Source organism: Mycteria americana, chromosome 1, assembly GCF_035582795.1.
Source record: "Mycteria americana isolate JAX WOST 10 ecotype Jacksonville Zoo and Gardens chromosome 1, USCA_MyAme_1.0, whole genome shotgun sequence".
Lineage (NCBI taxonomy): Eukaryota > Metazoa > Chordata > Aves > Ciconiiformes > Ciconiidae > Mycteria > Mycteria americana.
In genome coordinates, this window is record NC_134365.1 from 2,050,423 (window position 1) to 2,065,818 (window position 15,396).

At 54.4% G+C, this 15,396-nt stretch overlaps 2 protein-coding genes across 3 annotated transcripts in view; both read right to left on the reverse strand.

Annotated features, from left to right (window-relative positions):
• Window positions 1-6,168: 6,168 nt before the first annotated feature.
• Window positions 6,169-7,639, reverse strand: LOC142404543 (calmodulin, striated muscle). Its single transcript, XM_075491507.1, has 2 exons — window positions 6,648-7,639; window positions 6,169-6,446 (listed from the first exon to the last, which is right to left on the reverse strand). The coding sequence occupies exon 1, from the start codon at window positions 7,130-7,132 to the stop codon at window positions 6,683-6,685; it is 450 nt and encodes a 149-aa protein (XP_075347622.1). The 5' UTR covers window positions 7,133-7,639; the 3' UTR covers window positions 6,169-6,446; window positions 6,648-6,682.
• Window positions 7,640-12,111: 4,472 nt separating this feature from the next.
• Window positions 12,112-15,396, reverse strand: part of NET1 (neuroepithelial cell transforming 1) — a 55,119-nt gene continuing 51,834 nt past the window's right edge. For both annotated transcript variants that reach the window (XM_075515952.1, XM_075516041.1), the window contains 2 exons: window positions 14,476-14,662; window positions 12,112-14,100 (listed from right to left, as the gene is read on the reverse strand). In XM_075515952.1, the coding sequence (XP_075372067.1) occupies window positions 13,700-14,100; window positions 14,476-14,662 (588 nt within the window). In that variant the 3' untranslated portion in view covers window positions 12,112-13,699. The remainder of the gene's footprint in view (window positions 14,101-14,475; window positions 14,663-15,396) is intronic.

The window sequence follows — 15,396 nt, forward strand, 5'->3', positions numbered from 1 at the left end:
GCTTGCAAAGGGGTTGGGGGGGGACCCTGAATCCTGGAAGAAAAATGGAGGCTGGAAACAACATCCCAAAAAACAGGGAGGAAGGTGATACTGTCTGGGGACAAAGGGACAGTCCCCCTCTTCCCTGAGAGCTGCTCTCCGGCCAACCTGCTCACCGGGTCCTTCTCATGGACTGGAGGAGCCAGTTGGGTGAGGAAAAGGTGCCTGTGGGTTTTTGGGGAGGTGGTTTTTGGGGAATTGGCACCGATTTGTGATGGGAGTGTGAAAAGCTTCAAAATCTGCAGGTTTTGTTGCAGCTGGGGTTGCGGGGAGCCCCTTCCCCCTCCACGGTGCTGCTTGGCACTGCTGCTCCCCCCAGTAAGAGCAGCAAAACCTCCTCGGGGAGCGGGAAATATTTGACCGGCCGGGTCTGCGCTAGCCACATTTTCGCAGGAGAAAGACAAATCCTGGAAAAGCTTTGAAAATCTGCTCCCCGAAACAAGCCTGGGCGGCTTTCCGTGGGCGGGCGGCAAAGGCATCGCGGGTCCCCCCGAGCCAAGATGCTCTTTTATTCCAGCAAAGCTCTTAAATCTGCAAACACGGGCCCCATTTCACCTGTATTTGGGTTTTTCTTTTTCCCTTATCCTGGGTAGAAATGAATAGCAACAACAAATCACCTCTGCTTGATTCAATTCCTACCTCTGGGCTTCAGTTCTCCGCTTCGCAAAAAGCTTTTTTGCATTCCCCAGATCTGTCAGTAATAGAATTCCCGCTGATCTCGGCTCGGGGCGGGGGGGGGTGCGTTTTTAAGGAGAAAAACAGGAATTGAGGGAAAGTTGTGCAAACTCAGCCTGGCTGGGGGGAAATGGGGAGCGTGGGGCAGGTTGTCCCTCCCTGGATGGGATGAAAATAGGGCAAAAAATAGGGATGGAGGGACTACAAAGCAGTAATTTCTTTGTTTTGACTTCACCTGGGCTCACTTTTTTTTGGGAGCATCTCTTCTTGCAAGGGCTAATTTGGGGCTAGTGTGGACCAAAGTGGGAAATTAAGTTGTTTTTTTTTTTTTTTTAAGCTATAAAGAAGGGAAGGCGCTGCGCTCTAAAGCTGCGGAGATGGGGGGTTTTATTGTTTGGTTATCTCTGGGGGTGATGTATAGAGCTACAGCACCATCCTCCTGCCTATCCCAGGGGAGAAAAGAGGGAAAAGGCCCCAAAAACTCCTTCGGCTGGGACACGGGGAGCTGTGGTTACGTGGGGCTGCCGGCATGCCGGCGAGCGGGGCCGCGTGCGTGGCGGCTGAGGTCATGGCGCTATTAATTTCCCGTTAAAAGCCCTGACGGCTCCGGCGCTGCAGGGATGGAAAATGAGGCAGCTCCAATTGCGGCCGCTGCATTTAACCCCTGTGGGGATTTCTGACTTTTGGGGTGGAGAGAGCCAAATCCGACGGTGCCAATGATAAGACTACATCCCTTGAAGGTTGATGGTCACCACCTTGGCCACCCTATGGCTGCTGCAGGTCTTCATCCAGCTCCTGGGGGGCTCGGGGTCCTTTGAGACGTCCGGGAAACCCTCCTGGCGCCTGCAAAGACCTCATCCAATTTAATCCCCCGCCAGCCGGCCGGGCTGGAGCCACATCTGCCCACCCTGTGATGCTGGAAACCCGGCCATCGCTGAGCGCCCGGGGGGCTGCCGGCTGGTTGCATTTCATGCTCCAAAGGCCCCGGAGCTGAGACCGGGGGCTTATTTTGGTAACTTGAACTTGGGAAACCCCTCGGCCGTGGAAGGGGGGAGAGGAGCCTTGTGAAATGCGGTGGCAGCTGGGGGCTCCCGGCGTCCCCGCGAGGAGCCCCAAGCGTCTTCGTAAAATCCCTTGGGGCTTTACGTTGAGCCTCGGGAACACTGGGGAAATGAGATGGGGGGGGCTGGGGAGGTGTCCCCCTCCTTGCAGTAGGTCGCAGGGCATTCGAGCAGCCCTGGGGCTGCTTTCAGCTCATCTTGAGCCCCAAAAAACTACCCGGCGTGGGAAGAGCATGGGGACCCCTGTCCTGGTCCCCTCTCCTGCTCACGCTTGTCCCCGTTTCCTGGTTCTAGTCCCCTGTTTGTGTCCCACTTGTCTCCTGCTCCCACTTATCCCCAGCACAAAGACACGTCCTTGTCTCCTGGTCCCACTTGTCCTTGTCCCCTGGTCCCACGGGTCCCTTCTGGTCCAGTTTGTCTCCATCTCCTGGTTCCACTTGTCCCTGTCTCCCGATCCCACTTGTTCCATCTTTTGGTCGCATTTTCCCCCTCTCCTGGTTCTTCTTGTCCCCAGCTCCTGTTCCCACTGGTGCCTTCTCTTGGTCATGCTTGTTCCCAACTCCTGGTCTCATTTGTTTCCCTCTCCTGGTCCTGCTCTCCTGGTCCTGCTCTCCTGGTACCATTTGTCCCCTTTCCTTCTCCTACTCATCCCCACCTCCCTCTCCTGCTTGTCCCCTCTCCTTGTCCTACTTGTCCCCTCCCCTGGCCCTGCTCTCGGGGGCAGCAGAGGCGGTTTTGGTGCAGACCGGTGGGATTCAGCGCAGACTTTTGGGGCCAGAGCCCAATGCAGCCCCCCAAGCCCCATCACTGGATGCCCTGGCAAGCGCAGCCGAGGAGGTAACGTGATTTTGGCCTGGCTGTGAGCTGAGACCAAGGCAACTCGTGTCATGCAAAGCAGCTCAGTGCCTTGGATGATGTTGGGCATCTGCATTGTGGTGGTACCCAGAGTTCCATGTGGGACAGAGGGGCTAATGCAAAAAAAAAAAAAGGGGTAAAACCAACCGCTCCAGTCCCAAAATCGGGCACTTTGCCCCGAAGCAATGCCCCGTCTGGTGCGACCTCAGGCTCAGCACTGGCTCTGGCAGCAAATTGCTCCGTTCAGCATCATCATGGCCATCCCCGGGCACCGTTGCCCATATTACCCCATGCCCTGTGCCTGGCTGTAGGGTGATTTGTGGGAGGTTTTTTGTTTTTTGTTTTTTTTTTTTTAATTTCTCCTGCAGACAGTAATTTCTCCTTTCGCAAATAACCTGAAAGTGGAAAATCAGTGAGAAAAAGCACTTTACAACAGGTTAAAAAACACCCCTGAGAAATAAAACTGTTTTCCGCCAAACTAAATAGTGGAAAGACATATTTGCAAAGGGTTTGTTGGGGTTTTGTTTAGTTATTTATCCCCCCTGTGCAGAACCTGGCTTGCTGCAACCCAACTGAGCTCTCTTCCGCGGTATCCCCTAACCCCTCGCCCCACCAACCTGGATCAACCCCACTTCAAAAATCTTTTTTTTCCCCACTTTTTTATGGCAGCTGGGTGTTGAGGAGCCTCCCCTTCCTGCGGGCAGTGACATTTCCCAGGCAATACGTCATGTTTGCTTAAGAGCGGAGTTATTGCCGGGGAGGAGGCAGGGAGCCACAGCCCCAGGGGGCTGTGGGAGGGGGGGAAGAATGGGGGGAAATGGGGAAAAAAGCCTGCCCTTCTTTTCAACGTCCTTTGGGAGGGCTCATAAAAGCTCCTTGGTCCCTCTTGGGGGGGTCTCAGTATTGTTTCCCCAACGTTTAATTAATGTGTTTTTAAAGCCCAGTTGTTGAAATGTTATTAAAATGTCTCGTTTTACTAAAATGAAAATGGAATGGGGAGAATTTGTGACTGATTCAGCAGCACTGGAGCAGATGCATCTCTGGTTCCCCGTGGTGGGTGATGCTGGGGGGTTCATGAGCTGCTTTTCTCCTAAAAAGTATCATTTTAGAGAAAAACTGTGTCCAGGTGAAGCAGAACCCTGAGAAGGGAAAGGGGAGTGATGGGGGGGTATGGTTGGGCCCCTGTTTTTGGGTGATGCTGGAGCCCTCAGTGGCTTTTTTGTTTGAAAGGCTGGAGGAAAATATAGGGAAAGGTGGTGGAAGATTGTTTGCCGGTGGTGGAAATGGGATCAGCTACTACAGTCTGGATCCAGGAGATTTCCCCCAAGTCCCATCCCAAGGGATTCCCCATGCCCCATCCAGCAGGGTCCTCCATGCCCCGTTCTAGGTGATCCCCATGTCCCGTGCTAGATGAACCCCCCACGGTCCATTCTAAGTGATCCCTCATCTGCCGCCCCATGTGGTCCCCCTCAGGTCCCATCTTAGATGATCTCCCAGATCCCATCCTAGATGATCCCCCAGGTCCCATCCAGGGGGATCCCCCAGGTCCAATCACTTGGAGGATCCTCCAAGCCCCATGCTAAGTGATCCCCAGTGTGCCATCCCAGGTGACACCCCCCCGCCCTGGTTCCACCTTAGATGATCCCCCATGTCTTATTCCAAGGGATCTCCCAGGACTCAGCTGAGATAATCCCCCAAGCCCCATCCTAGATGGTCCCCCATGTCACATCCCAGGTGACCCTTCTCCAAGTCCCCTCTTAGCTGATCCTCCACGTCTTATTCCACGGGATCCCCCAGGTCCTAGCCTAGATGATCCCCCAGGACCCATCCCAGGTGACCCCTACCCCAGGTCCCATCCTGCAGTCTCCATCCCCAGGTGCAGGGGACCAATCCTGACCAGGTTTTGGGGTGGAAATGACCAGTGTCTCCCTTGGCACCCTACGTTCCCCCTTTTCCCCCCACCTCCCAGGCACTGAGTGCATCACCTGTGCCCACTCAATTAATTTAATCATTAACCAACATTTGATCCAAACCGCCCTGTGAGTCATGGATCTGCCCCGCGTGGCGGGAGGCAGCGTGCAAGCTCCGGGACAGATCCTGCACACCCTGGCAGCTCCTTCCCCTCCGGCAGGACAATCTGGGCCTGGAAAGCTGGATTTGAAAAGCAAAATCCCCTCCCCTGGCAATGCTGAAGCAAACAGGACCCTTCCATCTGTCCGTCTGTCTATCCCAAGCGACGCTGGTGGAAACCTTCCCGCCACGCTCCTGAGCATCAAACTGGGGGGAGAAATGGGCAAATGTCTCCGGTGCAAAAGCACAAATAAACTTTCCTCTCTGGGCCAGTGCCGCTGACGATGGGGCTGCGGGGCCAGTGTTTCTGGCCAGGGTCCAGCCTCCTGTTAAAGACCATCGTTAAGAAAAACCAGCTCAGGATAAGTGGCGTGAAAAAATACTCCAGTAATTAAACAACCTCAGAATAGAAGGAGAAAAGGTCAAGTCTAAAAATACAGGGTATGGTTTTGCCTCTGAAACATACCATTAATAAATAATCATGTTTTCTGGGAGGTCTAATTTTAGCGGCTCGGGTACAATAGCCTGGTGTGACTCCTTCACTTGTCTTGATTTTGCTGGAGTTGGGGCTTTTTTTGCCAGGCTTTGCCGCGTTCTTGTCCCCTGCAGAGCTGCAGGCACGTTGGGTGCGCGAGCAAGAGGGCAGCACGTGGTGAAGGCGCTGGGTGCTGGGCTGGGGGGGCCGTGCCTGGGCTGGAGCGAGCGCGGGTGTGCTCAGCCCCGCCGGCCGGCGTGCAGGCACCTGCCTGTTTTTCCCACTGTTGGGAAAACAACCGGGATTGCCAAAGATCCCGGCCCCAGGGATAAGCTGGAGGTGGGGGGCGAGGTCCTCGTGGCAGCTTGAACATCCCTGGAGCCGCGATGTCCCCCGCGAAACAGCTATGCCCCGCTCACGCCGCCTCCCCGTTTGCTCGTTAGTGCCCGAGCATTAATAAGACCCATTATAATTAATTCTCCTTCAAACCCCTCCGTGTAGCGAATCACCTCAGCCCGGGGGGGAAGGGCTGCTGCAATTGGGTGTCACCTTCTTTGTGGGGAAACTGAGTCATGGGGAGCATGACGGGGTGGATTATGGCCAGGAAAGGTAAATCCTGCTCTACTTATCTTTGGGATGGGGATTAGGGCTAAATCCAGCTGCCAACTCTCCTCTTAGCTTCAGGGGGGAGAAGAGGGTCCCCAACACCCTGGGAGTGCAGACAGCAGACCCCAAAAGTGAAGGGGATTTGGGGGTGGGGATGGCCACCACCCAGGGGGCTGCAGCTGGAGGGTGCCCAGCACCATGAGGGGCATCTTTCCAGCTTGTGGTGAAGAAGGATGGGGGGGGGGGGGAAGAGGATGGAGGTGTTGCGGGGCTTGACGCTGGCTGGGATGCACTGATGTCGGTGATTTGGGGTTGGTTTTTTTTTTTAGCAGGGACCCCAAAGAGAAGCCAAAGGAAACACTGGCAGCCACCAGGACATGGGGGGGACATTGCTTTATTGGACTTGGCACGGTGCCACGGGACGCGTGGTGGCCACCGGCACCTCTATGGACACAAGGGGTGCATCTCTTGGGGGACAGTGGGAAGAGAGCCCCCGTGTCCATCTGCACCCTGAGCCCCGTCCTGCCAGATGGGATGCCTGCATCCGATGCAGACACTGGCTGGTGAAGCTCCAGCTGGGATAAATGAGGATCTTCCAGCCCAGGATGGTGGAGAGAAGGTGGTAGGGGATGGAGGGGCTGGGCAACCACCACAACCTCTGTTCCCTACAAAGAAATTAAGGAAAAATTAACAACAACACCATGAACATTTTTCCAACTGCCAGCAAGAGCTGCAGGGCAGGAGGTGGTTGGGATAGGTGATAGGCAAGATTTTGGGTGGCCGTTGCAACGGGTGGGGTGGACCCCTTGGTCTGGGGCTTTCCATGGATGTGGGGTTGGGCGCAAAGACGCATCCCAGCGAGTTACCTGCGGGATGGGGTTGGAGGTCGGTGGTGGGGGGCTCACTTCTCCGTCATCATCCTCACGAACTCCTCGTAGTTGACCTGGCCATCGTTGTTGCAGTCGGCCTCCTTGATCATCTCATCCACCTCCTCATCCGTCAGCTTCTCGCCCAGGTTGGTCATGACGTGCCGCAGCTCCGCTGCGCTGATGTAGCCGTTGCCATCCTTATCGAAGACGCGGAAAGCCTCACGGATCTCCTCCTCGCTGTCCGTGTCCCTCATTTTCCTCGCCATCAGCGAGAGGAACTCAGGGAAGTCGATGGTGCCGCTGCCGTCGGCATCCACCTCCCCCACCATGTCCTGCAGCTCCGCTTCGGTGGGGTTTTGCCCCAACGAGCGCATGACGGTGCCCAACTCCTTCGTGGTGATGCAACCATCTCCATCCCGGTCGAAAAGGGAAAAAGCCTCCTTGAATTCGGCAATCTGCTCCTCCGACAGTCGCTCGGCCATGGTGCTCCCCACTCGTACGTGGCTCTGCCCCGGCACGCCGCGGCGCCGGCGAGGAGGCGCGGATGGGGCCTCCTCCCTCCTTCCCTGCCTCTCCCTGGATGAGGAGGAGGAGGAGGAGGAGGAGGAGGCGGGAACTGGGGCACACGGGAGAGGCCAAGCCACGGGGTCAGCAGACAGTTCATCCAAACCCTGACGGAGTGGGCAGGGGAGTTTCGGGGTGCCGGAGAAGAAGGGTGATCACCAACCCCCTTGGGCCACCCTGGCTGCCGTCCCGCTTGCTCCGCCAGTGGCATTTCGCAGGGCCGGCTCCTAACGAACCCCCTAATTAAGGGCTTTGCGCTGTGGCTTGCAGCAAAGCGGTGGTTTCGGGGAGAGGCAGGGCGCTGGCGGAAGGGGAGTGATACACACTATTTTTGGCTATTTTAAGGCAATTTTGGTGGGGTTTGGAGTTGTGCAAAGGCCTCCAGCCCTGCATGGGGGGGTTGAGATGGGTCCCCCCAGTCTCCCCAGCCCCAGGGCCACCACGGCGATGCTGGCAGCGTGTCAAACCTGCTGAGGGAGGGTTCCCTTGTGCAGGTCCAGGCAGAGCCTGGCTGCCAGGAGCTGGTGTGCTCCGCGCTGACGGAGACCTGAATCAGCCGTGACACCTCTTCTGGGCTCCCTGAGAATGGGCCCGCAGCCCCCGGGGCAGCTGACGTGGTGGTGCATCAGGTGAGCCGTGTCATGAGTCCTGCCCCGGTTAGTCAGGGGTTAACCCCGGGGCTGAGTGAGGGTTAACCATGTTGTAATGGCCTACTTTCATTTTTACTCATCTTTTACAGCAGAGAGGACAGCAGGGTTCAGAGCCAAATGACAATGAGGGCTATTTCTCTGTCCATCTGTCCATCCATCCATCCTACCATCCATCCATCCATCCATCCATCCATCCATCCATCCATCCATTCATTCTCACTACATTCCATCGATCCATCCATTCATCTGTTCATCCATCCATCCATCCATGCGTCTACCCAGCTGTCCATCCAGCCAGCCACCCAACCATCCATCCGTGCGTCCACCTATCTACCCAACCACATTATCATCTATCCATCCATCCATCCATCCATCCATCCATCCATCCATCCATCCACCCCACCAACCAACCATCCACCCAGCCATCCAACCATGTGTGCATCCATCCGCCCAATCACATTATCACCCATCCATCCGGTTGCCCACCATCCATCCAATCAGCTCTCCAACCATCCGTCCATGCATCTGTCCATCCACCCATGCATTCACGTCACCATCCATCTACCTCTCCCTCCAACCATCCATCCTTCTTTCCTACGTGCCCATAACAGCCAAGCGACCTTCACGAGCTGGGCCAAGGAGCTGATGGACTAGACAATCAGGCGCAAGCAGAAGATAGTTTGACTTTCTTGGCTACAAGAAAATGGCACCAGTCTACCCCAGTTTAACCCAGTGAGGAATCAGAGCTGTGGAATTTGGAGGGAAGGCCACAAAACAGAAACCAACCCATGGGACAACTGAGGAACACATGGGAAATGGGGTCTCCAGGTGGGACAAAGTCTGGGAGGGGATCACCATCTCAAGGAAAACCTTATCTGGAAAAAACTCTGAGCACGTTAAATGCTGCAGTTGCAGGGAGGGATCGGCCAAGCCGTGCCGGGAACCTGTCTGGCAAGAGGCACGGCACTACTCGCCCTGCGAGTGCGTTTCGGGGAGGGGAGGTCCTGGCAGCTCCTCTTGTGCAACGAGCTGCTCCTTAATTGTCTGTCTAATTGCCCGCGCTTGCTGTTCTGCTCCAGATTTAATAAGATCGAATCAAAGTTGCTGTGAAAAAGCCCCGGGCAGCCAAGCAAGGAGCCAAGAGGAGGGGGAGCTGGCTCGAACCCAGCTGGGAGAAGCAAACGCCATCAGATAACCGGGTGTTTTCAAAGCCCGGGAGGATTAAGGTGTTTGTTCAAGCCACAGGGGGACTTGTTTGAACTCCAAAATGAGGGTGGGCTGGGTGGTGGGACCCTGGGTCACTTCGCTAAGGATGAAGGGCTTGCTCCATCCTGGGTGTCCCTTGGTGCTGAGCAAAGCTGGAAGCTGAGCTGAGCTGGAAGCTGAAACCCCATCACCTCCCCATTGCCAGCGCCTGCCACCTCCCCATCACCTCCCCATCACCAGCACCCATTGCCAGCACCCATCACCTCCCCATCACCTCCCCATCACCAGCACCCATTGCCAGCACCCATCACCTCCCCATGACCAGCACCCATCACCTCCCCATCACCTCCCCATCACCTCCCCATGACCAGCACCCATCACAAGCACCCATCACCTCCCCATGACCAGCAGCCATTGCCTCCCACGTTTGCATCTGTCTTTGGGAGAAGGTTAAGCCAGCCCTTGATTTTGACTCTGCTTAACTGCGCCCTCATTAGCATGGCAGGATAATTAACCTAATAAAACTGCCTGCTGGCCCATAAAATCCTGCGGTTTATGGCCGAGTCCTATTGACGGCATCCGAGATGGGCCGTGGGGTAGGATGGGAAAGTGGTGAGGCCACCACGGTGGGAGGCAGGAGCACGCAGCCACCGGCTGACGGGTATTTTGGCAGCCGATTTTCCCGGGATGTCTCCAGCCGGAGCTGGAGAGGTCGATGCTTTGACGAAGGAGAGTGCAAGCGGCCAATGTTAAAGCCTCACACGGCGTTTTCCAGGCGGCATTGCGCTGCTCAACCTCAGCGTCTGGCTTTGAGTGGTCTGATCCAGGTTAGCAGCTAAAAAAAAAAACCAGACCAGATGGTTAAAAACACCCAGTTGGATTAGCCCGAGCCTGCGCAACTCGTAACGCAAGCCCAGATGTGCGCAGATGTGTGCGGCGACGTCTGGGTTTGCATTTGCAGACAAAGCGGCAGGGGGAGGCTGATGAATTTGTGGAAAAAGAGAAAGTTGGAGGCGGAGAGGGAAACTGCTCCGACAGGGAAACCTCCGCGGGGCCCCGTGCCCCCGCGTGAGCCCAGACGTGCCGAGGCCGGCCGGTCCCACGAACGTCCGTGGGGATGGGGAGGAACCTCCGCAAAGCCCAGCATAAATTGCATCTGGGTTTAATGTGCAAAATGGGATTTTGGAAAGGCTGAGCTTGAGCATGATCCCGCAACGGCCGTGGGGGTCTCCAGGGGACGGCAGCTGCTGGGTTTAAAATTCGGGCTTTGGTGGCTTGAGTTTTATTTTAGACATCGTTTCAAGGGAGGTTTCCAAAGCCGAGGGTGAACTGCAGGGTCTGCAGGGCAGCGCTCCTGAAGTTGGGCTTTTCCAGCCCAAGCGAAGGGACCGTGGTCCCACTTTTGGGTCTGCCAGACGTCACCGTGGCAGAGGAGGGAGACTGGGATCGGTGTGCTGGGGAGATGCTCGGGACAGGGACGTGCCTCGCTCTGACCCCGACTCCTGGAAGGTCTCACCTGTAAATTGGGGTGGCGTTGGCTCCTCTCCGCAGGTAGCACCCAAGCTGGGTGGATCCCCAAAGGTAAATACGGGACTGGCGAGCTGCTTGCTGAAGGCGGAGGTGCCCACGTGTCCGCTGGGCACGGACACCGTCCCTTTCCCTGGCCGCGATGGGGACGTTGCTATGGCCGGGGGCTCAGCGGGGCTCGAGGACATGGAGCTGGTTTCACCCCGCTGTGCCCTGGGGTCCCCCCGTACATGGGATGGGGGATCTTGGCTCAGTGGTTTAGCAGCGCAGGCGAGGAGAGGGCTGGCCAAGACCCGACGGAGTTCAGTGCAGGAGGAAACCAGGAAAGCCCGGCTTGTTTAGTCTAGCAAAGCCAGGGCTGAGGAGGCGGACTGCTGCGGTCTGCACATTCCTCCCGGAGGGACGGAGCGGGGATAGGAACCACCGGGAGTCAGGGGGAATTTAACTTTGAAAGGGAAATTAAGTTTTTGGCTAATTTGCTGTCTGTTGGCTACAGGACGACGAGACGAAGGTTCAGCTCCAGCCTGACGCGCGGGAGGGTAAGCAGGCTCTCTGCAGGATTTCCTCTCTGTTGAGGATGAGCCGCATGTCCCAGCAGCTCACTAATCCCCTTTTTAAATTTTTTTGGCAAAAGGAGCCTTTTTTCCAGCTTCTCCCTGCTTGGGAAGGGCCGAGTCCCCTCCAGATGAAAATTCAGCTTCACAGGTCCAAAGCTCAGCTGTAAACCCTGTCCCTGCAAACTGAGCTGTGCCTTTCCTCCTGAGCAGGGCTCCGGGGGCACAGCAGGGGACCCAGGGGAGCGAGGCCAGCCCGAGGGAGCTGGCACGGAGCCGGGGCTGCTCTCCCTGGGAGCTCCAGCCCTGCCCAGACACCCCCCTACATGGTCAGGCCGCAGCTTTCGAGAGGGCTGCGAAGACCCGATGGTTTCATCATGCTGCTGATAACCGGGTGCTCCCCACCGCCCTGGGGAAGCTGCCCCGGCGGAGGGGAGTCTGCCCAGCGGGTCTCAGGGCTGCTTCTGAAGAGGGTTTTTAAATATTTGCTAAACGAGGAGCCTTTCAGTTCTGCGGAGTTGTTTCTTTTCTGTAGGAAGGAGGTTTCAGTGCCCCAGGCGGGCAGGGATTATTGCCACTGCTCCCTTTTCCTGCAGAAACAGAGGAGAGTGATGCAAGCGCTGGAGTGAGTCAGGCAGCTGTGCCCTGTTTTACAGCGACCGCCCATCCCAGACAAAGGGCAGAGGCTGCCGGGCCCCACGCTGCCAATGGAGCCATAAACCTCCGGCTCGTGTCCTACCCGGCCGCAGCAGCACAAAGAGGAACAGGGACAGAAAAAGGGTTTTGAATAAAGCCACGGCTTCCTCCTGCGAGCTCCAGCACTACACCCGGAGCGTGGGGTGGTAGGCCAGCTGCGTGCGCTTGGAGAAGCGCAGGTAGGTGCTTATCTGCTGCTGTTTGGCAGCACTTACGGCACAAGCACGTCCCTCCCAGGCAGCGACTCAGACGAGGCAAGCAAGAGGCTGTCAGAAATTTAATTGTACTTGGCGTTCGAAACTGTACAATACATTTACAGAGAACCACACGTTTGCGTCTATGTACACCCTCTTCCCCTTTCCAGCATTACTGGCCAAACGTGACAGGCAATAACCCCTTACACACGAGCTACGGCTCCTCGAGCACAGATTTCAGGTAACGCTCAAGGACGGGTATCGTGGGATCGCTGTCCTCGCCCCATCATCACCAGTCGGATGACAGGAACAACCTGTTGGCTTTGCTCAAAGCTGTCACCGCTTTGTTTCCTACAACGCTTTGCAGCGCAGTTACCAAGCTGGCATCTCTCACACAAATCTTTGGACCGCTAGAATACGGCAGTGTCGCCGTTATGAGTATATACAACCGCTCTCTCTTCTGTCCTTACACCTCATCAGCTTCAAACGCTTTCTTTTCTCTACCTTTCTACCACATGCAATAACCCCTTGGTTGCCTCCAGTCCTGCCTCCCTGCTGAAGGCGTTTCATTTCCAAAAGGCAACAGTAACAAGAAAAATCTACCTTCACTCCCTGCTATTCCCCTCTAGCTGCTGCTCCTCTTCCCTCCCCAAACCCTTTACAACGTTGCCTAAAACCTTCCTAAACCCCGTTAGCAATGCAGTTCTCTTTCAGTAGTCCGGAGCGCAGGCAAGCCATTATGTCGCTCATCGTTAACGGGGTACGTTGAGCGTCTCCTCCCAGGCACCGGTTCTGTAATGCTATGGCTCGCCGGCGCTCCGCAGAACTGTGGAGTGACGTGAGAAACGGTACGTACACGCACACCTCAGAGCAAGAAGGATCAAGTACTTGAAAGGAAATGCCAAGTCTGAACAACAACAAAAAAATACAAAAGTAAAAAAAAAAAAAAAAAGAAAACCAAAAGAAAACAAAAAAACCCCCAAACAAACTTGAAACAAAACAACTAATAAAAAAATTAAATATCTGGCAGGTTACAAGAGTGAAAATGAGGAATGTACAAAGGACACACTAAGATGAAAGATTCCAGTAGGTAAATTGAGAACCTGTTGAACCTGGGGTCTGTTTTTTTTTTTTTTTCTACTTTTTTAACAGGAGAAGCTGCATGGCTTATGATAACCATACACTGCAAAATGTGCGCTGTACGAGAAGAAAACGTGAATTCAGGTTTCAAGTCCACTTTAAAAGGAAAAGGACTCTTGTGGTGTTGCTCCATAACCCCCTGCAAAGAGAGGTGCTGCCAGGCTCGCGGTGACGGCCCAAACTCTCGCTTTAGCTTTACTGTTTTCCAACCTCAACCACCGTGCGTGGATATCTTTCAGAAACCAAAGTGTGCTCTTCAAATCTGCCACGAGCGGTCGAAAGCACAAGGGCTTCCGAATCACTCACAGCCTTAAAACCAGGTTCAAAGTGGCCACGTTTGTAAAAACAGACTCCAGTTCAACAGTGTTAACTGTATACCAGTAGCTGCCACTACGACATAAAAAACAAGAAAATATTCTGTTCAGTAGAGTGAATCCAATCATGCTCACATTACAAGAAAAATGTACACGTTATTTATAAATAAACAGTCTTCCACCAGGATGTCGCTGGGCTCCTCTTTATACTAGCGTTTCTTTCCGCTTGCCACTTAGCTGCTTCTCCCTCGTTTTTCTGTGCCCAGACGATGTTCTGTGTGTTTTCACGCCCTTGGCTTCCTCGGAGTCCAGGATGGAGCCACACTCGGATGTGCTTTCGTCTAGCTCCATCTCGGTTATGCCAGACATGGCAGACTGCCTCTTCTGGGCTTTGATGTTGGGCACGGAGGGGTTGTTCTCCTCTGACTCTTCGCTCAGCTCTGGCAGCTCCTTCAGCTCTGCTGCGGCAGCAGTCCGCTGGAAGGGAGCGATGGCGGTTCTGATGCAATTAACCCATTGCTGCTTGTGGAAGACATCATTGGCCTGCAGCGTGTGGGACTGGCCCGTGGAAGGATCTTGGAAACGAACTCGGAAGATATTTTTAGCTGAAGATAAACATAGGAAAAAGCAGATCAGTTCCTAGCTCAATATTTAGAGATTCCATTGCTACACAAGCAACCTGTACTGCCCTGCTCTGCTTCAGGGAAAGCATTCAAAACCCCCCCAAACCCCACAGCCCAGCAGAGACATGTCAAAATAGATGGTTTCTAATTTGAGCACCAGCTGCAAAGCGCCATATATAAGTTTATGGCCACCAAATATAAAACTGCAAAGCCCAGCAGCGACAGTCTAAAGGTGGACGTTAACACATGTCACATGTCTGCCATCCTACAGGAACCTCAGTCCATGGGGATCTATGCCCCGGTGTAATCTCTCCTCACCAACAGATTCCCATGCAGATGAAGCGGTTTGGTCCATACCTTTATCGGAATTGCCAAAAGCTCCTCGGAAGGATCCTCCCATTTTCACATCGCCATCCTGCAGGTCTTCGAGGAGCAGCTCCTGGACAGGGATCGGCTGCCTGTACACTTGGTAGGCCTGACGCTCATTGCGAGTGACCGGCCGGGTCAAAACCAGGATGTCTTGGAAGAGGAAGACGTAGAGTTTCTGAAAGGGAAAACACAGTTGAGTATGAGCGAAGCGTTGTACTCTGTATTCAAAGCGGTTACACATCCTCTGGGATTCAAGGCCACGTTATCTGAAGTTTCGGCTACATTAACTTTCTGACGGTTTCCCATTACAGCAACAGAGGGCCCTGGCAGTGGTGGCACAGACCAGACTTACATCAACAGGTTTATTATTTTAATGACCCTTAAAAAGTGATTTATGATTTACAGATGCCAAGAATAGGATGATTAGAAGCAATATCTTTTCTGACAATACAAAATGCTTCATGTGTACAGAAGTGTAATGGCCAAATTAAACAAAAAAAGCCCCAAACAACAAAAAAATAAAGAAAACGGAACAAGATTTGATGTTTAAAACGAGGTTACTCCTGCAAGCCAGAACAAAAGGCAGCAAACTCTTGAGTACAGCAGGGTCTTTCAGCGCTGCTGCAGTGGGAGATAACCTTCTGGCAGTTCATCTCAAAGCCAAACAGGCTTTTGCAGGAACACTTTTGTTTGGAAGAGCTGTGCGCCAGCACTTATAATGGGGAATGTCAGAGTACCTGAAAGTAAACAGCCGGCAGGAAATCCCTTTTGATGGAGTGCTTGGGCACAGAGCACACTTTCTATGGTAATTTTGTGCTAATTATTTTCCAGCTTCTGAAGGCCAATTGTAAAGCTGTCAGCAGGAAACTTTCCCTTACACCCTGAAATGCAGACTGCCATCAGGTGCTT